Here is a 23,707-nt window from a genome sequence, read left to right on the forward strand (position 1 = left end):
GCTAGCCTCACCTCCATTCCTGCAGTGAACCCCAGCTCCGTCATGAGCCCAGCAGGCTCCAGCCAGGCCGAAGAGCAGCAGTACCTGGACAAGCTGAAGCAGCTTTCTAAGTACATTGAGCCCCTGCGTCGCATGATCAACAAGATCGACAAGAATGAAGGTGGGGCCCGGGCTGGGCACAGGGGCCCTGTGGACGCCCTCAACCTGTGTCTCAGTGTCCCCTCTCTGTCCCAGACAGAAAAAAGGACCTGAGTAAGATGAAGAGCCTTCTGGACATTCTGACTGACCCTTCTAAGCGGTGAGTTTTGTTTGCCCAGGAAATGGAGAGTCCCCAGAGCTTGGTGACAATATGTGTTTATAGTGGCCCTGCAGCTCTGTTGGTCCTGCCAGAGGCCATGGAGGTTCCACACAGGCGTGTGCTGAAGCTTCACGCCTGGACTTCACCTGCTCCAGTGTCCAGCCCTATTCTGGGCCACTGCTTTGACCCTCATGCTTCCTCCCTGTGGCCAGCACACCCTGACTCATCAGGCCACTGGCCAGATCCTAGTTTGCAGTGGGCTCACCATCAGCTCTGTAACAGCCTAGCTGAGTCACTGCAGGTCCAGTCGTGAGAGTGCCTGCTGGTGGTGGAGATGATGGGCTGGTGCCTGTGAGAAGCTGTGGAAGGCAGTGGCCAGCCAGGTTCTGAGGCCCTTCTTCCCACTGGCCATACACTGCCGTGAGCACCAGATCTTGGGCAGTGCCGCAGGGCTGAACCCAGTGGATCTTCTCCTATCTTGACACCCCACCCCAGCTCAGGCTCTGCTCCCTTTTTAGTAGGTTGTCCCGGTTCTGCCTGCCTGGATGAAATGCCAGTTGCTGCTGGCCTTTAGGCCCTCTTGCATTGATTCTTCCTTGGAGTTAAGAGGCCAGAGACTGGCCTAGAGAAGACTGAAACCTTCTCTGGCTGGCCCAGCAGCAGCTGTTGGCCTAGATGGGTTTCCTGTGGGGGTTCCCACGCAAGGCAGGCAGTGGTCGGGAACAGCACCCAAGAATCACCTGTATCATTGGCCCTCCAGCATAGAGGGGGCAGCCCACATAACTTCTCCCCTCAGGTGTCCCCTGAAGACCCTGCAGAAGTGTGAGATTGCCCTGGAAAAACTCAAGAATGATATGGCGGTGGTGAGTAGAGCCCCAGGCACCTCCAGGAAGGTCCGCCCGCAGTCCCCTCACCCCAATTAGCGCCTTCGTGGACAAGCATCAGTAAGGCCTGGGGCTGGGCCTAACTGGAAACTGCCCAGGAGGCTTCTTCCAGTCCAGTCAGCTGTGGAGAATGAGGACATGGAAGAAGTCACCCTTGATCCCCTTGGGTACTGCATGTTCCAGCCCTGCCCAAGGCCCAGCCTGGAGGAGGGTGCCTGAATGGGAGTGAGGCCACGATGGGTGGGGTTGTCTGCATAGGGGTGGAGGCTGTGGGTGAAGTTTCCGCTTTGAGTGAGGTGAGGGCCCTGGGGTATACAAGGCCTCTGCAGGGTGGGTGAGTCTGTGGGCTCTGGCTGCTGACCCTGCCCATCCTGTCCCCAGCCTACCCCCCCACCACCCCCAGTGCTGCCAACTAAGCAGCAGGATCTGTGTCAGCCACTCCTGGATGCCGTCCTTGCCAACATTCGCTCTCCCGTCTTCAACCATTCCCTGTACCGCACGTTCGTGCCAGCCATGACAGCCATCCACGGCCCACCCATCATGTATGTACAGCTGGGACTAGGCCTCATGGTGGGCAGTGGGCCCAAGGCAACATGTAGCCATGTGGTCACTATGCACCCCCTCCCCTCCAGAGCCCCAGTGATGTGTACCCGGAAGCGCAAGCTTGAGGAGGATGAACGGCAGAGCATCCCCAATGTGCTCCAGGGGGAGGTGGCCAGGTTAGACCCCAAGTTCCTGGTGAGCTTGGACCCTTCTCACTGCAGTAACAATGGCACCGTCCACCTGATCTGCAAGCTGGGTGAGTGTCCTGGCAGGGCAGGAGGTGGCTTGGGAGAGCAAGCAAGTTCTACACTGCAGCCCCAGGGCTCTGCCACTCATGCTAGAAGCCAAGTGCCCAGCTTTTCAAAGCATGGGTACTTGCAGCCTGCCCCTGCCCTCACACAGCCTACCAAACTACCCACGCAGCCCCAGCACCTGCTCGCTGCCACAGATGTGAGTCTACCTGCTAAAGGCCTGGAGTAGCCTTGGGCAGTACCCGTGGGCTCCCATCTACACAGGGCATTCCTTCACCTGCAGCGCATCTCTGAGGAACCCTGCAGGAGTAGAGAGCTTGTTTAAGAGCAGGACTGTGAGGCAGGCAGGTTAGAGGAGCAGGAGTGTATAGGTCTTGGGCCAGGTCACAGGTGTAACCTTGTGTGTTGCAGACGACAAGGATCTTCCAAGTGTGCCGCCTCTGGAGCTCAGCGTGCCTGCCGACTACCCTGCCCAGAGCCCACTGTGGATCGACCGGCAGTGGCAGTATGGTGGGTGAGCCAAGAGAAGACATCTGGGGGCCTGGGCAGCCAGGGCTTCCTAAGCTCAACAGCAGAGACACCTGTGCCCCTCCTACCTCCTCACCAGGCAGCTGGAGAGAAAAGAGCCTCTGCCCTGCATTTGTGTCCTTTGCCCTCTGTCCTGCAACTCCAGGCAGCAGTTGAGTGGGGGAGGGGTGAGCAAGCCGGCCTCTCTAGGACAGACGCAGCTGCTCCTGGTGGCCACCACTGGGAGCTTGGGCTCATTCCCATCTACCTGCACGATATGGCTCCAGAGGAGAGCTCTTTTGGTGGGGACAGTCCTAGTGAGGTTCACAGCAGGGCCAGGGTGAGTTCCCAAGGGTGTCAAGGAAGGAAAGCTTAGGGGTCCAGATCCAGTTCAAATTCTAGTTCTTCACCAAGGGTGTGACTCTGGGAAGGGAACCCGACTGCAGGCTCCTTCCAACCAGGAGACTGATAAGGTGCTTGTCAGAGGCCAGGTTTGGGGCCACTGCCTTGCTGAGGGCTTGGCGCTCACTGCCCACTGCTTTCTTGGTAGATGCCAACCCCTTCCTTCAGTCGGTGCACCGTGGCATGACTTCCAGACTGCTGCAGCTCCCTGACAAGCACTCGGTCACAGCCCTGCTGAACACCTGGGCACAGAGCATCCACCAGGCCTGCCTGTCAGCCGCCTAGCTGGGAACTGTGAGGACCACCAGCAGCCTTGTGGGGCTGTGGACCCCGCCTCGCATTGGACGTTTCTAGGTGTTGGCTTCCTTAGAGAGCCTGGGGTTAAGTTAGCTTTCCTGCTTTTATCTTCTGCCTTGGGGACCTACCAGACATTTCCCCATACTTGTGCAGTATGGGCCAGGTGGCTGTGGACCTGCCTGTACAGGAGAGAAGGTTCTCTCTGAAACTTCCTCCACTTTGCTCTGGCTGTGCTCCTTGCAGCTCTCTAGGCCCCATGTCCACTCAGCAGCATGAGGGAGAACTCAGGGTCTTGTCCGAGCATCCTGTGTGTCAGAATAAATTGTACTAGTTTCCTAGGAGAACATGGAGGACATAGGAAACCCTTATAACATGCAACTCTCTGGCCAGTGTTGGGTTCAGGCTGTTCACTTGTGACATGTGGGATACATCGTAGGGATGCTCCTTGATCCAGGGCACAGCTCCAGTTTGGAAGGAAGGACCTCCTACTCAGCATTGTGGGGGAGTGGGAACATTTGGGGACCTGTTCCTGGCACCTACAGTGGGTGCTGCTTCTCTGCTGTGAGGGTGAGGAGTGACTGGCCAGGCACTGATGTTGAGACCAGGCATCCTCTGAACAGCCTGTTTTGTGCCACCCTCGGAGAGTGTGCTTCTTTCAGGATGGCCTCCGTGGGTCACTTGCCACACAGGGCAACAGCCAGCAGCCCTCTGGTGAAGAGAAGTTCCCCTTTTTATATGTGCACTACTCTGTCATATGTGGTTCTTATAATAAATTTATTAATCCTGTGTGTGTCAGTCGTTTATCACTGCATCCCCTTCTCCACGACTCCCAGAGCCCATTATCCAACTGTCAGGGACACTGTCGATCTTAAAGGTGTCAGTGTCCAGTCTGGCCCAGAATGCCTGAACTTACCTCCTCTCTGTCCTTTTCCCCAGTCTGGTTCATGGTAGGAAATGCAGGTGGGGTAGGCACAAGTTGACCACCTCAAGGTGACAGTTTGCAGCTGCTATTCAGGTGATGGGAGGAGTGCATGTTATCTGGAGGGGACTTTTCTCCCTTGGGTGTGGCCCTCCATACAGACGCAGCTCAGCTAGACCCCTCAGCAGCAATGTGGGATGTGTCAAGGCAGCGAAAGACAGCGTGAGGCCCTCAGGAGAGTCCTATCTGGGCAGGAAACCGGGAGTAACTATGTGCCTGGAAGGCAGCCCCTGGACCAACCAAGAAACAGCCACCTGGCCTCCACGAAGGCCATTTGTGGCAATGCAGGTGCTTCTGGGGTAGCTGCAATGAAGTAGCCTCAGCTGCCCAGGAACCTTCCAGATTAGGTAAGGGACAAATGGCCAAGAGAAGACACCTGATAGCCATGAGGAAGGAGACTCAGGACTTGTAGGAACAAGTTTTATTTTCAGTCTTCAACAAGTAGAATAATATTTTGTAATGTGCTTTTGTGTAAATGTGGAATAATAGCAAAACAATAGCAAGAAAATAGACAGTTCTTCAATTCTGAGACCAAGTATTTTATCTGTTGTGTTTCGTCCGTCTTGGAATTTGGGGTGGCTGGAAGGTGGGAGAACTCGTGTGAGATGAGTGGAAAGACGCTGCGGGGTCCCAGGCTCAGAGCACGGAGCGGTGCAGGCGCTGGCTCTGCACCACCTGCAGACGCTTCTGCCGCTCTGCGAAACTGCTCTTCAGACTCTGCTTCAGTGCGGGCAGAATGGCGCGTTCTGCCGCGGGCATTGGGCCCAGAATCAGGCTGTCGGGGAGGAGAGGGGCCTCGCTGTGACCCAGAGTCTACCCGGAGCCAACGCTGGGCTGGGAGCAGGGCCTGCTTGCTTCTACCGTGCCCAGCCAGGCCACTGCCAGCTCTGCCTCAGATCCAACTCCCAGTCCTCCCTGTGAGCACCGTGCTGCAGAGCCACCCACTCTCTGGTGTCAGAGGACTCACCACTTCTTAGAAATGCTCTTGGTAGAGACCTTGGGAAACTGCGTGGCCTCCTGGTCCCTGGGGAAGGAAGTCTGCGGTAAGTCCACATTGCCAGGCCCTGCTGGGCCAGGGTGAGGCACAGGGACCACTCACTTGGGAGATCCAGGTCCAGCCTCAGCAGCAGCCTTGGACCTCTGATGTGCCTCCAGGAGGGACTTGAGGTGCTGCAGCTAAAAGGCAGGGAGGACAGGTGTATATGGGGGGCAGGTGGGGGGGCCCTTGGAGATGCTGGGCCACCCCTACCCAGGGCCTCACCTCTTGGGCCTGCAGGAGGTTGGCATTCCACAGCTGCCGGATGATCACCTCGCACTGCTGCACCGTGGTGAGCTTGCGCAGCTGCGGAGGCAGGCCCGCCAACGGAGCCGCCCCTGTCGTTTGCCTGCCCTTGTGCTGGCTGACTCCCACCAAGGAGGCCCCTGAATTAGAAGTCTCTACGTCCTCCTCTCTGAAACATCATTTTAGCACCCCAGAGGTGCTCTGCAGTTTGGTTTTGCCACCTACCCAACACCCTCCCCAGGAGAGCCAGGATGGGCAGGTGAGGGGACTGCTCCCTTCTGCAGTCCAGGATGCTCTGGGACCGGCTGTGACCTGGGACTGTTTTCTCCCTTCCCACTGAGGGGCAGATGTGGTCGGGGGACCAGCTAGCTGGCACCCCACTCCTGGTCTGCAGGTTGCATTACCCACAGCACATGCTCTGCAGCTTCGTGGAGGCCCAAGAAACTTGGGGGTCACCAGGGTCTTCTCTGTCCTGTTGGCCCCTGCCTCCCTGAAGCCAGTGGCCAGTGGCAGCAGGCCCATGCCTAGCTCCATTCAGGACCAGCAACCCAAGTCACTGTGTACTTGGTAAAAACCAAACTAATAAGGCCAAATAACTTTTCGTTTCTTGTCTCTGAGAAGGTAGTTTAGGGACTGCCACTGGTCGTCTTGTGGGCTCCGGTCAGCACAGGGTTCCTGCAGGACCCCCAGGGAAGGGGGAGCAAGGCAGTGCCCACCAGACAGCAGCTGGCAGCTGCTTCTACAAGCCTACATTCACTTTGGAGTCAGGCCCCTGAAGGCAGCAAAGTGGTGCGCTGGTCCCAGGGCGGGAACCTATGACGTGCAAGCATGGGTCCTGGGATGCAGGTCTGGCCCTTACTTGGCCTGCGTCTGTGCCCCAAGGACTCTGTCCAGCTTATTGTGAAACAGGGCGCTACTGAGGGGATGCTCTTCCGTGTTCGTCTTCTGTGCAGTATCGGCTTTTGACTCTCGCTTCTTGAAGGAGCCAGGCTGGGGCTTGATCTTGATTTTAGAGTTGGCTGCAGAGCAGACCCATCAGGGTCAGCCACTGAAGGCTTCAAGAGACACAGCCACAGCCCAAGAAGCCCCTCCCCCTGCCTCACTTTCCCACTCTGCAAAGAGGACATGGAAACAGTGCAGCCCTTAGACGGCTGCTGGGAGGGTGCCTGCCAAATGCTCCAAAACAGTCGCAGTAGTGGAAGCTGGCTCCCACTGTGCGTAGAGGGAAACTGAGTGAAGGCCCAGGACCCTGCCCACACACTTCTATTCGCCCAGGCCCACTGGCCACTGGCTGACAGAGTAGCAGAAGAGGCCCTGTGCTGCCCCTGCTCTGCAAAGGTCAAGGCCAGGGTTCCACTGGCAGGGCCATTCTGCCTCCATTTTCCATTTGTCTGCTTGGGGAACACAGGCAGAACAGGGCTTCTTCTTTTTTTCTTTTTTTTTGGTGAGAACAGGGTTTGCAAGCATGAAAGCGCTCTGCCACTTGAGCCACACCTCCAGTCCATTTTGCTCTGGTTATTTTGGAATGGAGTCTCTCAAACTATTTCCCTGGGTTGGCCTCAAACCATGATCTTCCCAATCTCAGCCTCCCAAGTAGCCAGGATTGCAGGCTTCAGACACCTGCTTGAGAAGGACTTCTGCTGGGCTGGGAGCACACATCCTCTCCCAGGAAGGGCTCAGTAGGTACTTGGAGACCCCTCTGTCAGCCCAACTTCTCACTGCTGTGCCCCAAGAGGACCTGCTGTGCCACCGTTCTGCTCCACAATGACACCTGGCCCTATTCTGCTCAAGTCTGCTCTATCCACCTCAGCCGATCCCCTCTTGGTGCCATCAGGGGCCACCCTCCCTGGCTCCCTTTAGCTGCCCGTGTGCCCCCAAATCCACAGGATTGTCCCCAAGGTCTGCCCAACAGAGGGCCCACTATGAGCTTGCAGCTTCCTGGTCAGCACCCCACCCTGGTCCCCCAGCAGGGCACTCCGAGCACACAGCAGGTGCCATCCCACTCACCCGACACTGTAGAATTGGAGATGGACTTGCTGGACTGAAAGCTTGATGTGGAGATGCTGCCTGCAGAAGGCACAGGGCTCAGTCAAAGATGGTAGCAATTTTCACCCAAGAGAGTCCACTTGTGCCTGCCTCCTGGCCTGGAGTATACATGCAGGGGCCTCCCCAAATCTGGCAAGGCTGCGTGCTCCCTGCTCTGTCTACACTACCATTTCCTGATGGGCCCTCGGGAATGTAGGGGAGCTGAAGACCAAAGGAGAACGAGGTCCTGCCTCAAGGCCTCCAGATCCTGCAGAGGTGGGGCCACTAACTTGGTTACTTATTGCCACAACAGATCACGGGGGCTTCTGTCCCATGCTGGAGAAAAGCCCTCCCACCACCCTATTCTCTGTGTCTTCAGGGAGAGCGCTGGTTTGGGTAGACCAGATTGGGGTGTTCCCACCTGGCACTATCGCCAGTCAGACCACCTGATGTCCCAAAGCAGTAAGCCCAAGAACTCAACCAAGAGGGGCGCTGGTTGCTCACTCCCATAATCCTAGCTACTCAGGAGGCAGAGATCAGGAGGATCTTGGTTCAAAACCAGCCCAGGCAAATAGTTCATGAGACCTTATCTCAAAAAAACCCATCACAAAAAAGGGCTGGTGGAGGGGCTGAAGGTGTAGGCCCTGAGGCCAAACCCCAGTACTGCAAAAAAAGTAAAACAAAATAGAAAGAACTCAACCAGGGCATCCTTGGGCCGGGCTGAGGAGCAAGCAAGGACAGAAGACCACCATGGGGATGAGGAAGTGCCTTAGACAAGTCTCTGTTTCCTTGCCCCAGTCTCCACGGTTGCTATGGAGATGGCAGGAAGGGTTCCCCCTAGGGACTCTGCCCAGGATGGGGAGCCTAGGGCTGGCCATAGCAGCAAGCAAATGAGAACCCACCAAGGTGTGAGGCCCAGGAGGCCTGGCTGGAACTGCTCTAGGGCCCCTTCCCATTTCAGGAGCTCTGCTCAGGTGAGAAAGGGTCCCCCACAATGTCCCAATTGCCCAGACCTCACGCTCTGAGAGCATATTACAGCCATAGCTGAGGGCAGTCCCCTCTGAAATGCAGAGGCCGGGGCAGCCAGGTGGGCACGAGGTCTGGAAGGGCCGCTGTGTGTGGTAACTTCCCATCCGGCGCCCAGGTTCTTCAGGCCTACCTTTCTTCTGCGGCTCCTGATTCATTATTAACTTGTAGTGGAGATCTGAAAGCAAGCACATGCTCTCCTTGTCACTTTCGAAGTGATAACTGCTCAGGGCAGAAGCTTAGCCCACTCCTAAACGTTTAGCCCAGCCAGTTCCCAGCTCATGACCACGGCTGACTAAAACCTGCCAAGTTTCTCCACCAATTCCTTCCCTTGCGCATCCTAGGTCAGAAATGCCTCTGGCTGTTGCCTGTCATCCCCCAACCTCATCCCTAATGTCCGTAGTGTGCCCACTCTGCCAGGCCAGGTTGGAACTTCAGAGGGACAAGGATGACGCAGGATGACAGCCCTCGAGGAGCCCCTGGCCATGAGTGAGCAATGCACTGATCAAGAAGAAATGCCTGACAGGAGGCGTGAGGAGCCAAGCCCAGTGGCTCCAGTCCGTACCCCAACTCCTTGCGAGAGGGAGAGTGGGAGGATGGAGGTTTGAGGCCAACCCAGACAAAAAGTGATGCTCCATCCCAACCAATGGCTGTATGCCTGTCATCCTGGCTATGCAGGGAAGCACAAATAGGATCATGATCTAGGTTGATCAGGGCATAAAGTGACACTGTATCTCAAAGAAATAACAGAAGAAAACAGGGATGGGGTAAGAAAACAGTCAAGTGGTAGACTGCCTGCCTAGGAGCGCACGTCTGAGTTCAGGCATGTGGAAAGGGGCCCTGACATCCCCAGCGAGCAATCCTTGGTACTCCGGGTAAAGACAGCAGCAGAAAGGGAGAGGAAGAAACTGAGGGTTGCAGGTCCAGGGGTTGGGCAAAGCAGCTCTGGTTAAAGTTCAAGATCGAGGGAGGAGCAGACTCACATCACAGAGGCCTGAAGCACAAGAGGATCCATGAGGGGTGCAAGTTAGGAAGGTCCTGCCTTCCCTGTGGTGGGCACAGGGCACCTGTGCCCTGTCTGCGGCCTGGGTGTGTTGGTGACAATTCACTGAGCTGTACACTCACAGTTTCCTGGGTCTGTTAACTTCTGTAACTTCACAGTGAGGTGGCCTGCCCCTGTCCTGGGAGCAGCATGCTGCTGGGGAAGCCATCTGGACAAAGTGATGACTCTGGGAAAGGGGACTAGCCGGGTGGGCAGGCCCCAGCGAGGGGATGCGACCCCACGTCCTCCACACCCCAAGCCCGTTCTAGAGTGTGTGCGCTGAGGGCTTCCGGCTGCAGGCTCGGGAGGGTTCAGGGCACCGGGGAGCCCGGCGACAGCCAGACTCACCCTTGTTTTCCCGCTTCAGGTGTTCGATCTCCTCGTGGAGCTTTACCAGAGTCTCCGAGTGCTGCTGCTGCAGGAACTGCAGGCTCTTCTCGAGGTCTAGGACCCGCTTCTGCGCCTCGCTGAGCCCGAGCTGCGCGGGTGGCGGTCCCCCGTGCTGCAGGCCCGCGGGGACTCGCTGGCGTGGGCGCGACGTGCCCCGGGAGCCCGGGGTCGCCGAGCTGATGGGACGCGCCCCGCTCATGCCGTTTGCTGCCGCCTCCGCAGCCACCACAGCACGCCCACTCACTGGCCGGGGCTGACCCGGCTTGGTGCCGCGTCGCCATGGGAACGGGAGCGCCCCCGAGGGGGCGTGGCGTACGACGGGGGCGGGGCCTGTGCCACGTTGTGCCACGTTCTGTCCCAGCGATGACACCAGACTTAAAAAGCACCGCACGTGCTTTTTTAAGGCTTGAACGTGTCTGAGGACCATCCGCTCGGGCTTCATTTTGTTCGTTGTGTTTTAATAGCTCACTTCTTGGATAGGAGATACGGTTGCAGGTTCAAAAATCGACTTCCATTTCCAGGAATCGCAGAATCTTTGTTCATTACGAAATGTGGGTAAGATAGGTAGAAAAAGAGATGTGAAGTACCGACAGGGACAAAACGCAGAAGGGGAAGGAGTTCTTGAAAGAGGAGCTGCTTTTGCCCGTGCTAGGCTCTCTGGTCAGCTAGCCCTTAACCATAAAGCGGAGGATGGTTTGGTGACTGCAGCTGAAAAGCAGAAGGATCCAGGGAGATGCTGGGAAGTTTGGAGCCACAGCAAGCTAAGGAGTCTGAAGCAATAAATTCCACTCAGATCTTTGGCCCTGAACTCACAAGTGTGTGTAACTAGGATTCCCAGGAGGCCAGGAGAAGATATAAGCAGCAGTTGGCAAAGCGCGTGCCCCCTGCTAGACTGATAGGTCCCTATCACCCAGGGGAGCTGCTGCTCTCCTGAAGGATCAGCACAAGTTGGAGGAAGCTGCGGGTGAATGAGTGACACAAAGATGAAAGTGGTGAGTGGAAGAAACTGTGCTGTGCTTGACCCACAGCTTATTTGATCTGGACCAGTTACTGAAAGGCCTTCTCTCTCTAAGGTGCCAGCTCAGCTGGATGGGGTTGTGCATGCATATAGTCCCCAACACTAGGTAGGGAGGCTGACGCAGGAGGTTTGCTTGAGTCCAGGAGTTTAAGGCAGCTTAAGCTACAAAACAAACAAGACCCTCATCTGAAAGCAAAAAAAAAAAAAAAAGTGCCAAGCCGGATATGGTGATTCATGCCTGTGACCCTAGCACTGGGGAGGCTGAGGCAGAAGGGTGACCAGTTTGAAGCCAGGACTATATGGCAAGACCCTGTCTTAAAAAAACAAAAGTACCATCTCTGCTTTGTGGCTTTCTTCAGAACTCCTAAGGGAGCAGTCTCGCATGAATATTAAAGTCAAAATTAATACCTGTAAAATGGCTGAAGTTGGAATTCTTAGTAGGAACAGGAGAGGCTGGTTGGGAAATCATTTGTTCTATTTTGGTCCCTTCCCACTTAGGAAAATTGTGCCTTCTAAGAATTCTGGCTTCCAGAGCCAAAGCTAGCTGAACTTTTAAGTGATGGCTACATTAAAAGTCATGTCTTATAGACTGTGAGGTCTAGCTCAGGAGCAAAGTGCTTTCCTAGTATGTGCAAAGGCCCTGGATTCAATTCCCAGCACATCAAAAAGGAGCCATCTCTCAATATTGGTAAGTCAGGGCTGGTCATTCAGAGGCTCTGACCTGGGGCTGGTCAGTGCAGTTCAGTTTTAACTATTCATGACTCTTGGAACCTCTGGGAGCCAAAGAAGAGGCAAAATTTGTTCCAAGTGGTCAGCTTTTCCTATCAAGGGCAGTTCTGATTTGTTGAAGAGAAGGTAAAATTCCCACAGCCCTGCCCCAACACAGGGCCTACCTTCTACAGAATTAACATGTCTTGGTTTTGTCTCTGCTGTACACGAATTTACAACACTCTGGCAGAGAAACAAGGAGGGTAGCCAGATGAATGGGCTACTGCTGCTGGGGAAAGGGGGTGCCATTTTGCCCAGAAGGTGTTTCTGCAGTTCCCAAGTGCCCAGGGACCCTGTCTGGGTGAACTTGCTAGAGACTGAACTGACTCAAGCAAGAATGGGTTTATTCCAATCCATGGTCAATTATAAGTTTTGAATTGACTTTTGGCCAGGCCCTAAAATGTATTCTGAGATTACATCAAAATAAGAAGCCTAACATTTACAACTTGAAAAAACTTTTAACCCCACCCCCACCACTTCATTAAAAAATCACCATGGAGATGCTGTTGTTGCTGGTGATTCATCTGCAGAGTGAATGAAGGGGAGACCCATGGTGGTTTATGACAGAGAACATGTGGTTGTCATATACTATGAATATGTCAGTGTTATCAAAAAGTGACTGTGTCTGTTATTCAAAGGTAATTATTTTTTGAGTGCTTGATTTTATTGAAGGTATAAATGACGCTTCTGACCATCTTTGGTTATAGACAGAAGATGGCAGGATCTGTCTTCGTGGATCCCTTAGTAGCCATACCTGCTGAAGACCAGTATGCCACGATTCTGCAAGGGCATACGTGACGGCTTGAGGGCCTGAGGTAACACTGTCCTATCACACCTGTGCTCTGAGGTCTTCCTGGAACTCAAAAGTGGAATTCTACACCCCAGCCTCCAACTAGCCTGGAGAACAGAGACCGATCCTTGCTTTACCAAACGTTATGGCAAAATCTAGCTTTAAAGTTGTGAATCAGGCGAACCATTATTTGTTTTTTTCAGGTATCTTTCAGAAACTTTGATTCTTTACTGGAGTGGATGCTGAGTGTCCTGGTATTTTAGAGGAAGAGGAAATGTCATTTCCAGAGGGGAGAGGTTAAGGCTGGGTCAGCTCCCCAGAGGACAATGGTTACAAAGTCCTAAAGAAGTAGCTCTGCTGCTTGTGGGGTCTTGGGCTGATGGAGGGAGGGGCCTCTGGTCAGCTCTGCTTATCAGATGGCTCATGAATCCTCTGACACCATCCTTTCCATGCCAAGCCTGGACCACTCTTCCTCTTCATTTCAGTTTCTTGTGGGTCACTCCACTATTGCAGGAAAACACTCCCAAGAACCCCAAAGATGATGCTGCTCTGGCTTGGAAATAGCCTGCCAGAGTCTCTCAGGTCCAGGGAAGGGAGTAGGAAGCAAATTCCACCAGTCTGCGCTGAAGACAGTGGCTGAATGTTACAGCTGGTGCAGCTTCCCCCGCTCAGTGAGCAGTGTCATGGCCATGGCATAGAGGAGGTAGACCAGGATGAGGAGCACGGAGCAGGGCAGGGGCCCAATGCGGAACAGAGAGGCCACAAAGAAGGCCAGCAGGAGTGAGAGCAGCGTCCGGTAGCTGCCCAGGAAGCGCAGGCTGAGCCTGGGGCCCCGGGCATGGCTAGCCTGCCTCCGCCCCACGGGGCTTAGCAGATGTCTGTTGGCCAGAGCAGGCTCAGTGAGGTGATAGCGACAGAAGCTGCCAAGGAAGTCATCCCGGGAACACAGAGCTACCATCTGGCCTGCAAACTGAAGCACAGACAATCAGGTGTGGTGTGGTGTGGTGTGTTACGTGTGTGCGTGTGTCCCAGGCCTGTAGGATCACATGGGGTGTGAAGGACAGGGAGCCATCTGGAGCAGGAGCATCCTGTGGAACCCACTTTAAGAAGCAGCCAGGCTGCTCCTGCCACTCGCTTACTCTGTGATTAATGGCAGATGACAGCCGGAAGAGCACGCGGACCAGACTGGCAATCTCGTAGCTGCGGATGGGCTGTAGCTCTGAATCCCCCTGATACTCGATTTCAAACCTTCGAAGCCCATTGATGATCTAGAAAAGTCAGGGAGTGGAAACAGTTCAAAAATTCATCTTTGCAAACAACCCAGAAGAGCTGTCTGTTTATTAGGGCAAAAGGGGAGTTGAGGACAAGTCATGTGACCAGCAGATACCCCCCCAGGTAACGTGGGCCTTTTACCTGGTAGCGGCCCAGAGGCGTGAGAATAAGTCCATCCTCCCCCACAATGCAGTCTGGGAGCTGCTTCTTCCCATTCTCATCCTGTGTGTTTCCTAGGGCGAGTGTGAGCTGGGCAAGCTGGGATTCGCTGAGCTGTTAGAGAAACATTTCTGCTTTCCACTTCAGGGTAAAGGGAGGGGACTGGTCTTTTCTTTGGTGGGACTGGGATTTGAACCAAGTGTTTCACATTTGCAAAGCAGGTACTCTACTACTTGAGTCACACCTCCAATCTATTTTACTCTGGTTATTTTGGAGATGGGGTCTCATGAACTATTTGCCTGGGCTGGTCTTGAACCTTGATCCTTTCAATCTCAGCCTCCCAAATAGGACTCTAGGCGAGAGTCATTGTGCCCGGTGGGGACAGTCTTCATCCCACCAGCCTCTGACAGTGGCAATGAAAGGACCTGGACATGACAACGTAGGTGCAGTCCTGTCTCCTCTGGGATAGGAGCCACACTGGCCCGCCCATGTGTTTAGGCGAGCCCTGGGACTACATGGGGCTAGTAGAAGAGTGACTCCCTCAGGGAAGGGGGCTGAGGGGCTGCCAGACAAATCCCACAGCTCATACTCGGAATATCTGGCGCAGGTATTCCAGGGCCTTCTCCAGATACTCATCTGTCTTGCGGACGCTGTCCTGGCCCATTTCATCGAGGTCATTGGCTGGATAGCAGCCATTTGGATCTGTGGGGCAGAAGCCCAACCATGACCATGACAAGAAAGAGCGGCCAGAAGGGCTCTCCACACACTGGTCAGAGATGGACTTGGCGGTCTGCTTGGCCTGTGTGATGAGCTGAGCTAGGCGCAAGACCTGCAAGGGAGGCATAGGCAGATCACATAACTGGAGGGCAACTCACAGGACAGGTATGCACTGCCACCCGGGAAGGGTGGCCACAAGGAGCCAATTCCAAGAGGGGTATACACCAGACAAGCAAGAGACCCTGAGGGGCATCATAAGTCTTACGGATAATCTTCTAAATGTGAAAAATTTCCCAGAAAACTGTATTATCAGAAAAAAAAAATTAGCCTTTACTGGAAAAAACAAAGAGGGGGGGGGTTGACAAAGCATCATCTACTCAACACCCAATCTCCTTCCTCTATAGGCACCTCCTTGGTTCTGCGGGTTCCCACAGGCTCAGAGAATCCACACCAGCGGGCACCTCTGACAACTCACCAGGGTCCGGACCTCAGGCCCAAACATTGGGATGTACTTGCAGTCCTGGCCCTCCAGGCTGTAGACGTGGCTCTTCACCTTGAATGAAGCATCAGTGACAGCTGGTGGCCATGGTGACAGGAAGCTGCCAGTGACTGTGGGAGCTGGGAAGAGCCGGTGCTGACGGTGGGGAATGACAAGTTCTGGCTCCAGAAATAGCTGCTCACCTGGAAGACAGGACATGAGTCTAGCACCTGATTCCCAGAGCAGTGCCTGGGTACTGAAGTGCTGGGTACCTGAGGCGCTGCCCCAGCAGCATCTCACACGTCAGTAACTGACATGTGGGTGACCAGGGCTATTCACAGGCCAGTAGCCGGCATGTGTGTAGGGCTGGTGGCCCAAGGATATAGCTCCTGATGCTGAGGGAGCACCAGCAGAATCAACAGGAAGGCAAACTCCAGGAGGAAGCAGCAGAAGCCAACACCTAACAAAGTCAAGACAAGGGCATGCTAGGGACCAAGAAGATCACTGAAATCACCCCATTAGTCAGCACAGAAAAACAGTTCCAAAGGAGCCACAGCTTGTGGCTTTGCTGCCTATCTCTTTGGAAGCTTCCAGCTGGAACCCCCATGTTCTGTGCTGCAACCACAGGGAAGGTAGAGTTTAGCCAGGTTCTAAGGCTTCATCACACTGATGTGACCCAAAGTCCCTAGACCACTTGTATCAAGCCACCTTGCAAGCCCATGAGGCACATAGGGTCCCTAGAACCCTAAGTGCTGATTCCCACCAGCTAAGGGTCTGGCCCAATTGGGTCAGAATAGGGCCTGCCTGGCTGGTCCAGGACTGAGGACTTACCTTTCTGGATCATTTCTGCCAAGTTGGGCTGGGCAAATACTTTAGCCACTCGGAACACCATAAGCGCATTTTTAGGGCTGACCAGATCTGTGCGAAGTGCCCGGTTCAGGAAGCCCACAAACAGCTTGGTGTACATCAGCAGGTTCTCCTGGACGAAGGGTGCCCTGGGGACCAGGATGGCTGGTCAGGGACCAGCCTGGCCAGGACACTGGGCCAGTCCTCCTGCTGGAAGCAGGAGCCACACTAGTCCTCACCCCTAAAGTCTTTGTTCTTCCCTGGACTTCTAGACTCTCCCTGGCCAAAGGCATCACAAATGGGAGGTGGGGGGGAGATGGAGGGAGAGAGGCCAGGAGCTATAGGGAGGACAGCAGGGCAGAGGCAAGCAACACCTAGGTCTTCTGAGGACAATGGATCCTCAAGGATAAGGCCTGTTCCAAGAGGACCATAGTGAAGTTGGCCCAGAATCCGACAGAGTGGAGGAAGAAACAGCAGGGGAGTACGAAGGGGAAGGCTTTGGTCCAGGGGAGGAGAGACCACTGGCGACACCAGGTGACAAGGGAGGCCTGGAGGGTTGGCTAAGTGTGAAGAATGAGAGAGAGATGGTAGGGAGGTAGCTGCTGCTCTGTGCTAGTGGGGACGGTTGGAAGGAGAGTTTAGTGATGACCGTGAACATCCACTGAAGTCAGGGCAGGGAAATCCATTCCAGGACCCAACAAAGTTCAGTTCAGGAAAGGCCAGTTATATGCCCACTCTACAGGGCCTGGGAGAAGAGCCCAGGAGGCCACAAGGTACAGGAATAGGCCAACAGAAGCACAGGCTCCTAGCTTGGCATCCACCCACTGAAGCAGCTTCTGCTGAAAGAAGCCAGTGTAGTGGCTTATAGGAGAGGGTGCTGGGGCTCACCATTTCTCCGACACGCACCGGGGCTGGGAATCACTGCTCTGAGCCTGCTTCTCAGGTGCATATCTCCATGGCTGCAGGTAGCTCAGCCACATCTCCAGGACCTGGTAAAGGAAATGTGTGCCCTGAAGGTGTGGGGGCTGGTGGCTCTGGACTTTGAGCCACATCCTTTGGGAATCCACAGTCTGGCTCTTTGGAGGCGACTCAGGAGGGAAGGTCTGTCCCTCAGTTGTAGAGTTGGGGCTCTGCCTCTGGCTCTTTTCGAACTAAGCACAGATGCTGAAGAGTGATCCACTACTCCACATCCTCCCAGGAGACTGTGGGAGGTAGTCAAGTATCCTTTCACCAGTCCCTGCCAGGAGTTAGGCTTCTGAACACTGCCCGGTAAAAGAGAGCTGGGCCGGGAAAGGCTCTTCGGCATCTGAGGGCCAACATGTCCCAAGGCCTCCTCTCCCAGGCCTCAGTGAAAACAGCTACTCCCCTCCTGTCTACCAGCACCATAGCAACCTCCTTACCAGGGCAGAGAACAGCAAAGGCCAGGCTAGCACTTACAGCTCTGAAGGATGCATCCAGGGGCCAGTGGCCGAAACAGTGCTGCAGGAACACGTACAGCTTCTGCTGGACAAACCGTGGTACAGCAGCCCTGCTAGGACAGGAAGGTCAGTGGTTGCTGCTTGCATGGGGTGGGAGGGCCTGCTCACACAGGCCCTGGACACTCCCTAGACATAAGACCTGTTTCTAGCCCCATTTGTCAGGAATGGGGGAAACCAAAGTTCAGAGAGGTAAGGAACATCCCAAGGACAAAAGTATGTAGGTAGTGAAGCCAATGTGATTCCTCCACATGCCTCACCTCAGTCCCCCACAAGTCACCTCCTCTGTTGACCCTAGTTAGTCTGTAGGGTGAGTGTCAGGCAATGGTCCCAGCCCTCTCTCAGACAGAAGAAATAAGGGAATGCCATCAGCACAGAGTTGCCACTTTGCCCCCACTGGGTAGGAAGTGATGACAGCACAGCAAGATGGGGTCTCTCTGGCCAGCCTGCTCTTCCTCCTGAACAGGACAAGTCTATAGGGAAGGCACTGGAAGGCACAGCTAGCTGCCTTTGGAGCTGAGACTCAAGCTAAGTAGGGGAGGAGACAGGCCTACCAGGACTCAGGAATTCCCCACCTGCCCAACCCTGTGGAGATCTCAGGTGCTCTTTGAACAAGAATGACTGTCCCTCATCCCACCTCCATACCCCAGGAAGGTCAAAGTGGGCACTGATAAAAGGAAAGAAGCCCACCCGCCCCACACCTACCCTCACCCTACACCCACCGTTTGAACTCCTCCAGGGGGCTGGTGGCATGGGAATGGGCAGAGGGTGAGGTCTGCTCTGGCTTCAGGCTGTTGGCAAAAGCATGCAAATGCTTCAACAGCAGGCGAACCACTAGCACATGTTCCTCCGTGGGTGCAAATGACTCCTAAGGCAGAGATGGAGGGCGTCAAAGTCTCAGGAGGTCTGTGGTGCCCAGTGGCAAGCCCCAGGTCTGAACACATCCTGCCCCAAGCTGGTTGCTTTGCTCCTCACAGAGGGCATGGGCCAGGCCAAGAGTGAGACCACGCCTCCCTCCCCAGGGCCCCCCAGGGCCTGGCATTCAGTGAACATGCTTCATGCTGCTGGATCTGAACTGAAGCTGATCACAGTACTGGAGCGCTTGGCCCAATGCTTGTATAGCCAGTCCTGGGGAAGGCTGACTAAACAATCCTGCAAAGTGCTTTTTCGGTGCAGCTCACCCTGAGAACACATGACCACGCACTCTGGGGCCCTGCTGCCTGTGCCGAGCCTCCGGGGTCCCCACCTCCTGGCCCGTCAGAGGGCAAGAATAGGGGAAGGCCAATAGCCCACCCTAGGAGTGTGTGCAAAAAGTTCACTAGGGCTCACCTTGCAGAAGTGGGAGCGTCTCCTTTCTCCCCAATTCCTTCTCCGGTCACAACCCCAATCCCTCCCACCTGTTCCCCAACCTGGTCACAGACAAATGGGGGCTCAGTCCCAGAGAAGCCCAAAGCACCACTCTTCTGCTGTGGTCAGCTAGAATTCCCAGGACAACAGTGCCCTCATGCTGTGAGCTGAACTGGATGAGCAACACAAATGTGGGATCTTTGAAGCCAAGGCCAGAGAGGAAGCCTTTTTGTCAGGTATACGTCTTCTCTGGTCATTTAGCATCTGAGGTAAGCACCTTGGAAATGGACTGTGGGGGCTGGGAGTGGGGTTGGCACCTGAAGGCAGGACCTTGAGTCCAGTCAGACATACTCCTATCCCCACACTCATCCCTCATCCCTTTGGGCCTCAACACACTTGTGATGCTGGTAAGTCTGGCAAAGGGCCTGACCTCCTTGTGCACCCCAGGGTGCAGCAGACTACGATTAATCCACTCAGACCTCCCTGCTATGAAAATGTCCTGCACCTAGGTGACACACCTCACTGACTGAACCCGAGGCGGGAACTACATGTGAGAGAGCATTTTCTTCTACTTATCTACAATTTTTCTGGGGGAAATGATACTGTAATTTTTCTGGGGGAAATGGCAGGCATTCTACTACTTGAACTACTCCACCAAACCTTTTTTATGTTGGGTATTTTAGAGACAGGATCTCGTAAACTATTTGCCCAGGCTGGTCTCAAACCTCGCTCCTCCTGATCTCTGCTTTCCAAATAGCTAGGATTACAGGCGTGAGTTACCAGTACCCAGGTGGAATTTTCAAGTCTTCGTACAATGCATTTACATTGTACATGAAGAAAAAAAAGGATGAAATACAATGACATGCTTTGTCCCCTGTGAAACTTTCTATTATATTAAGCTGGGAAGCCAGGACGTGAGCAGGCCTCTGCCCCGTGGATTAGCCTAATCATGGGATTAACAAGTTATCTTGAGAATGGGTTTACTATAAAAGCCATGTGGCGCTGGTGTCTCACACATGTAATCCTAGCTTCTCAGGAGGATTGCGGTTCCAAGCCAGTCCTGGGAAAATAGCTCATGAGACTTTATCTCAAAAATACCCAATACAAAATAGGGCTGGAGGAGTGGCTCGAGTGGTAGAGTGCCTGCCTAGCAAGCATGAGGCCCTGAGTTCAAACCCCAGTACCGCCTCCCACCCTGCAAAAAAAAAACCCATATGGCTAAGTTTGTTTATATAATTAATTAGTATTTGTGGTGCTGAGGATGGAACCACCAATGAGCTACGTCCCCAGCTCTTGTTTTTGAGTTTAAGGCTGGCCTTAAACTCTGGATCCTTTCACCTCCACCTCCTCAGTGCTGGCTAGCTAGTTCTCGAGTAATCCCTGCTTTCTGCCATGTGTTGCCTTAGGACTCTGCCAGCAACCAGGCTATCCATCAATGTAGTGCCTCAACATTGGACCAGAGCTATAAGCCCAAATAAACCTCTCTTTTTTATAACTTACTAGCTGATGTATTGTGTTTTAATGATGGAAAATAGACTAAGACATATAACAATGACTACTACTACTAATTAGCACTAAAAGACTAGAAGCACATCAATGCCAAGTTGGTACCCCAACTCGAGCAGCCTTCCCCTTCTCTATTGCCTCATTCTTGGCCCTTGGCCTAAGAGTCCAGCTTGTCACACTGACTCTTAGCTCTGGGAAGAAACAGTGCTGGTCTCCTACCCTTCCCTTCATTGCACCTGGCCGATCTCATCCAGCCTTCTGTGGAGACTCTGGAAGGCCAGGCTCTAGCCAACTATCACCAGCAGTAACTTAGCAACCTTTCAGCCTTCTTTCTTGCTAGGTTTGCCAAGTGGAACTTCTCTTACAACTTCCCACTCTTTCTTGCCCCAAATTCCCATGCAGAAACTAGGGCCACAGTTGCACATGGCCTCTGCCACCTATTCACTTTCCTCTTCTTCTTTTTGTGAAGCTTGGGATCAAACCCAGGCCTCATGTTAGGCAAACACTCTACAACTGAGCTACATCCCCAGTCTGCAACTTTCTAAGGGCATATCCTCAAAGCCTGCAGCATTACTCACTAGACACAGCCTCTCCAGAGCTCACTCTCACACCTCTCCTGCTGTGGAGGTGAATGGAGCCAGATGTCTTCCTAGGGACCCTGCTCAGGGTTCAGTCCTGCCGTAGGGCCTCTTCCTCCTCACTAGCTACTGCTTCTAAGCAGGAGCCCAACAGTTACCATTCTATGCCACCAACACTGCTAGCCCATCCACGTTTTAAATTGAAATTTAAGGATGTGAGGGCGATCTGGCTGCGACATCTGTCACCCCATTGATCGCCAGGGTTGATTCGGCTGATCTGGCTGGCTAGGCGGGTGTCCCCTTCCTCCCTCACCGCTCCATGTGTGTCCCTCCTGAAGCTGCGCGCTCGGTCGAAGAGGACGACCATCCCTGATAGAGGAGGACCGTTCTTCGGTCAAGGGTATACGAGTAGCTGCGCTCCCCTGCTAGAACCTCCAAACAAACTCTCATAAATTGAAATTTAAGTTCAATTGTGTGCTCTTTTTCCCAGGGTGAACTAGACAGAGCCCTGGCTGGAAGCACAGCTTCACATTTCCACTATTTCTCACAGGCAGTAACTCCACTGCTCCTGAAATATCACAGGGGTCTGAGCTCTGCTTCACTGACCTCAAATCTACCCATACATTTCTCACTTTTGATCAAGCAGACCACATTCTCCACGAGGTCACTGCCTGCTCTCGAATGAGTCTGGTTGGGGCTCTAGGGATGACAGCTTTATGGACTCTTGGGGAGCCCTGAGTGCTTCCCTCCCCTCTGCCCTACACAGACTTGGGGTTGGCTGCAGTCTCTAGGCTAGGTAATGGCTCTGAACAGGGCAGAAGACATACCACCCATAAGTCCCTAGACCTCTGAATCCTTAGTCACTTCCTGAGTACCTACATAGTGAAGGTGAGCTGGGTCACCACAAAGCTTCTCCAACACCTGAGAACTTGAGGCACTTCTGGCTGTCTAGGGGCTCAACCAGGCAGATTCTGTGACCCCCATGGCCAGTCAGGGCCATGCACCTCTCAGTCACATGGCCACATACCCCAAAATCAGGCTAATCTGAAAAGCTGGGGCCCAGGCCAGGCTGACACTGGTCCCTGCTTCCCCAACAAATGGGCTTTGTCTACTCAGAACTAGCCTCTCAGACACCTGTAGCAGGCCCCACCAGACCCTCACTCTGCCACTGCGCCGACATGCACTCTGTGCTCCCACTGCAGGGCAGGGGAGGGAGGGAAGAGAGCGGCCAGTACTTGGTAGGCGTGGAGGGCCTGGAGGCTGGGTTGGGCAGGGCTGTGGAGGGCGCTGGAAACACTGAGTCGGTAGTGCAGAACCTCCAACTGAGAGACAACACACAGAGAGAAGCCAGGGAGAGGCAAGAGGGTGGAGGATAAGACAGGGTGGGGAGGGGAAAAGAAGGGATGGGATAGGACAGGGGAATGGGGAAGTGGGGAGAGAAAGAAAACAGTGAGGAGCCCAGAAGAAAGGACAAAGGAGAAAAAACAAAAAAACAAAAACAAAACAAAATCACATCAGTGACAATCCAACAACCACTGCCCCAGCAACCTCAGGCCAGCAGAGCACCACCCCTCTCAGCAATAGACCAAGGCCTCCAGGTGCAGGCAACCCACTACTAGGCTATGCTGGGCACCCTCTTATGGGCTGAAAGACAGATGGCCCTTAAGATCACCAGGGAGGACTGAAGGGTTCACAAGCTCTTAGGTTGGCCCAATACTGTCCTTACAGAAGGGTCCCGCTCTCCCACCAACCCTTAGACACATTATATATGATAAGTGTACACCACAGATGTTCAGAGCCCAGGACCCTCATTGGAAGCTGGCCACTAAGGCCTGGAACACCTCAAGGCTCAGAAAAGAAGCTTTCAAGGAATCAGTTCCAAAAGAAGGACTCTGTCCAGAAAAGAAAAATATGCACAATCATCAGCCCTCCCTATACATGGCTTCCACATCCATGGATTTGACCAACCTGATTAAAAATATTAAAAAAAAAAATTTGTGTATCTGTCCTGAAAGTGTGCAGACTAATTTTCGTATCTTTAATCATTATTTCCAAAACAAAACCATATGACAACTATTTACATAATATTTAAATTGGATTAGATTATAAGTAATCTAGAAATGATTTAAATCATATGGGAGAATGTGCATAGGTCATATGCAAATACTCCCTGTGTTATATAAGGGAGCAGAGGATCCATGGATTTTTATATCCTGGGGGGAGGGTCCTGCAACCAGTTCTCCAGAGATAGTGACAACTAATTTATTGGACTTTCATGGGTTGTCTTTAGAAGAAATTTACCAAATTGGTAGGTAGGTACCAGTACAATCATTTCTTATGTATCTAAAACCTAATGCATGTCTCTTTCACAAATGGCTTGCTCAGAACTGAGAGGATTGGGTGGGTTCCCAAGGGCAGCACAGAACCAAGCACAAGCTCAGTTCATTAGACCACCCTCTGTTCCCACACCCCACATGAAATTGCTAAAGGTAGTGGTGCTCATTGGTTCAAACTAGGAAGACAGCCTCTCCTACCTCACTAGGACCCCTGCCCCCTCCCCACAGGGCTCCCAAGAGAAGGAGCCCACAACAACCTAGTCACAGCCACATACCCGAGGCAGCAGAAACCTTCAGGCTGGGAAAGTCCAGAACAACAGGGGTGATAGCTCAGCTGGCATGCTGTTGGACACCCCCACCCTGACTCCACCTCCTCAAAGCTCCTTGAACTACTGAAGCACCCCTTCAGCCAAGCATAGTTCAGAATGCCTGGCGCACATCCTGCCCCATGAAGGCTATGTCTCTTGCCCAAGCAGCACGCCTGCCAGGTT

General features: G+C 53.8%; 3 protein-coding genes across 14 annotated transcripts in view; 1 reads left to right on the top strand and 2 right to left on the bottom strand.

The window, feature by feature from the left end:
- Nucleotides 1-3,968, top strand: part of Med15 (mediator complex subunit 15) — a 59,958-nt gene extending 55,990 nt beyond the window's left edge. For 6 of the 7 annotated variants that reach the window (XM_020160718.2, XM_020160722.2, XM_074060606.1 and 3 more), the window contains 7 exons: nucleotides 26-160; nucleotides 235-298; nucleotides 1,095-1,161; nucleotides 1,564-1,724; nucleotides 1,815-1,981; nucleotides 2,388-2,486; nucleotides 3,034-3,968. In XM_020160718.2, coding sequence (XP_020016307.1) covers nucleotides 26-160; nucleotides 235-298; nucleotides 1,095-1,161; nucleotides 1,564-1,724; nucleotides 1,815-1,981; nucleotides 2,388-2,486; nucleotides 3,034-3,170 — 830 coding nt within the window. In that variant the 3' untranslated portion in view covers nucleotides 3,171-3,968. Of the gene's footprint in view, nucleotides 1-25; nucleotides 161-234; nucleotides 299-1,094; nucleotides 1,162-1,563; nucleotides 1,725-1,814; nucleotides 1,982-2,387; nucleotides 2,491-3,033 lie in introns of all 7 variants that reach the window. The other variant, XM_020160721.2, reaches the window with a different exon arrangement.
- Nucleotides 3,969-4,465: 497 nt separating this feature from the next.
- LOC109684313 (coiled-coil domain-containing protein 74B-like) lies at nucleotides 4,466-11,125 on the bottom strand. The gene is made up of 8 exons (XM_020160630.2): nucleotides 9,885-11,125; nucleotides 8,628-8,672; nucleotides 7,451-7,510; nucleotides 6,303-6,462; nucleotides 5,423-5,612; nucleotides 5,261-5,337; nucleotides 5,129-5,185; nucleotides 4,466-4,936 (listed from the first exon to the last, which is right to left on the bottom strand). The coding sequence occupies exons 1-8, from the start codon at nucleotides 10,366-10,368 to the stop codon at nucleotides 4,798-4,800; spliced, it is 1,212 nt and encodes a 403-aa protein (XP_020016219.2). The 5' UTR covers nucleotides 10,369-11,125; the 3' UTR covers nucleotides 4,466-4,797.
- Nucleotides 11,126-12,354: 1,229 nt separating this feature from the next.
- Nucleotides 12,355-23,707, bottom strand: part of Smpd4 (sphingomyelin phosphodiesterase 4) — a 28,493-nt gene continuing 17,140 nt past the window's right edge. For 3 of the 6 annotated variants that reach the window (XM_074060601.1, XM_074060600.1, XM_074060605.1), the window contains 10 exons: nucleotides 22,116-22,202; nucleotides 18,172-18,317; nucleotides 17,412-17,505; nucleotides 16,863-16,963; nucleotides 15,960-16,123; nucleotides 15,126-15,331; nucleotides 14,523-14,762; nucleotides 13,916-14,047; nucleotides 13,642-13,770; nucleotides 12,355-13,472 (listed from right to left, as the gene is read on the bottom strand). In XM_074060601.1, the coding sequence (XP_073916702.1) occupies nucleotides 13,146-13,472; nucleotides 13,642-13,770; nucleotides 13,916-14,047; nucleotides 14,523-14,762; nucleotides 15,126-15,331; nucleotides 15,960-16,123; nucleotides 16,863-16,963; nucleotides 17,412-17,505; nucleotides 18,172-18,317; nucleotides 22,116-22,202 (1,626 nt within the window). In that variant the 3' untranslated portion in view covers nucleotides 12,355-13,145. The remainder of the gene's footprint in view (nucleotides 13,473-13,641; nucleotides 13,771-13,915; nucleotides 14,048-14,522; nucleotides 14,763-15,125; nucleotides 15,332-15,959; nucleotides 16,124-16,862; nucleotides 16,964-17,411; nucleotides 17,506-18,171; nucleotides 18,318-22,115; nucleotides 22,203-23,707) is intronic. The other 3 variants (XM_020160725.2, XM_074060602.1, XM_074060604.1) reach the window with 3 other exon arrangements.

The sequence above is a fragment of the Castor canadensis genome, chromosome 18 (genome assembly GCF_047511655.1).
Source record: "Castor canadensis chromosome 18, mCasCan1.hap1v2, whole genome shotgun sequence".
Taxonomy (NCBI): Eukaryota; Metazoa; Chordata; class Mammalia; order Rodentia; family Castoridae; genus Castor; species Castor canadensis.

What these genes read in the sequence shown, in the direction of transcription:
- LOC109684313 (XM_020160630.2), bottom strand. Translation starts at nt 10,368, where the DNA reads ATGAAGCCCGAGCGGATGGTCCTCAGACACGTTCAAGCCTTAAAAAAG. An exon ending in GGGGCACAGACGCAGGCCAA is followed by an intron (nt 5,613 to 6,302) that starts GTAAGGGCCAGA and finishes ATGATGTTTCAG; the next exon opens with AGAGGAGGACGTAGAGACTT. An exon ending in AAGAGCATTTCTAAGAAGTG is followed by an intron (nt 4,937 to 5,128) that starts GTGAGTCCTCTG and finishes CCTCCCCGACAG; the next exon opens with CCTGATTCTGGGCCCAATGC.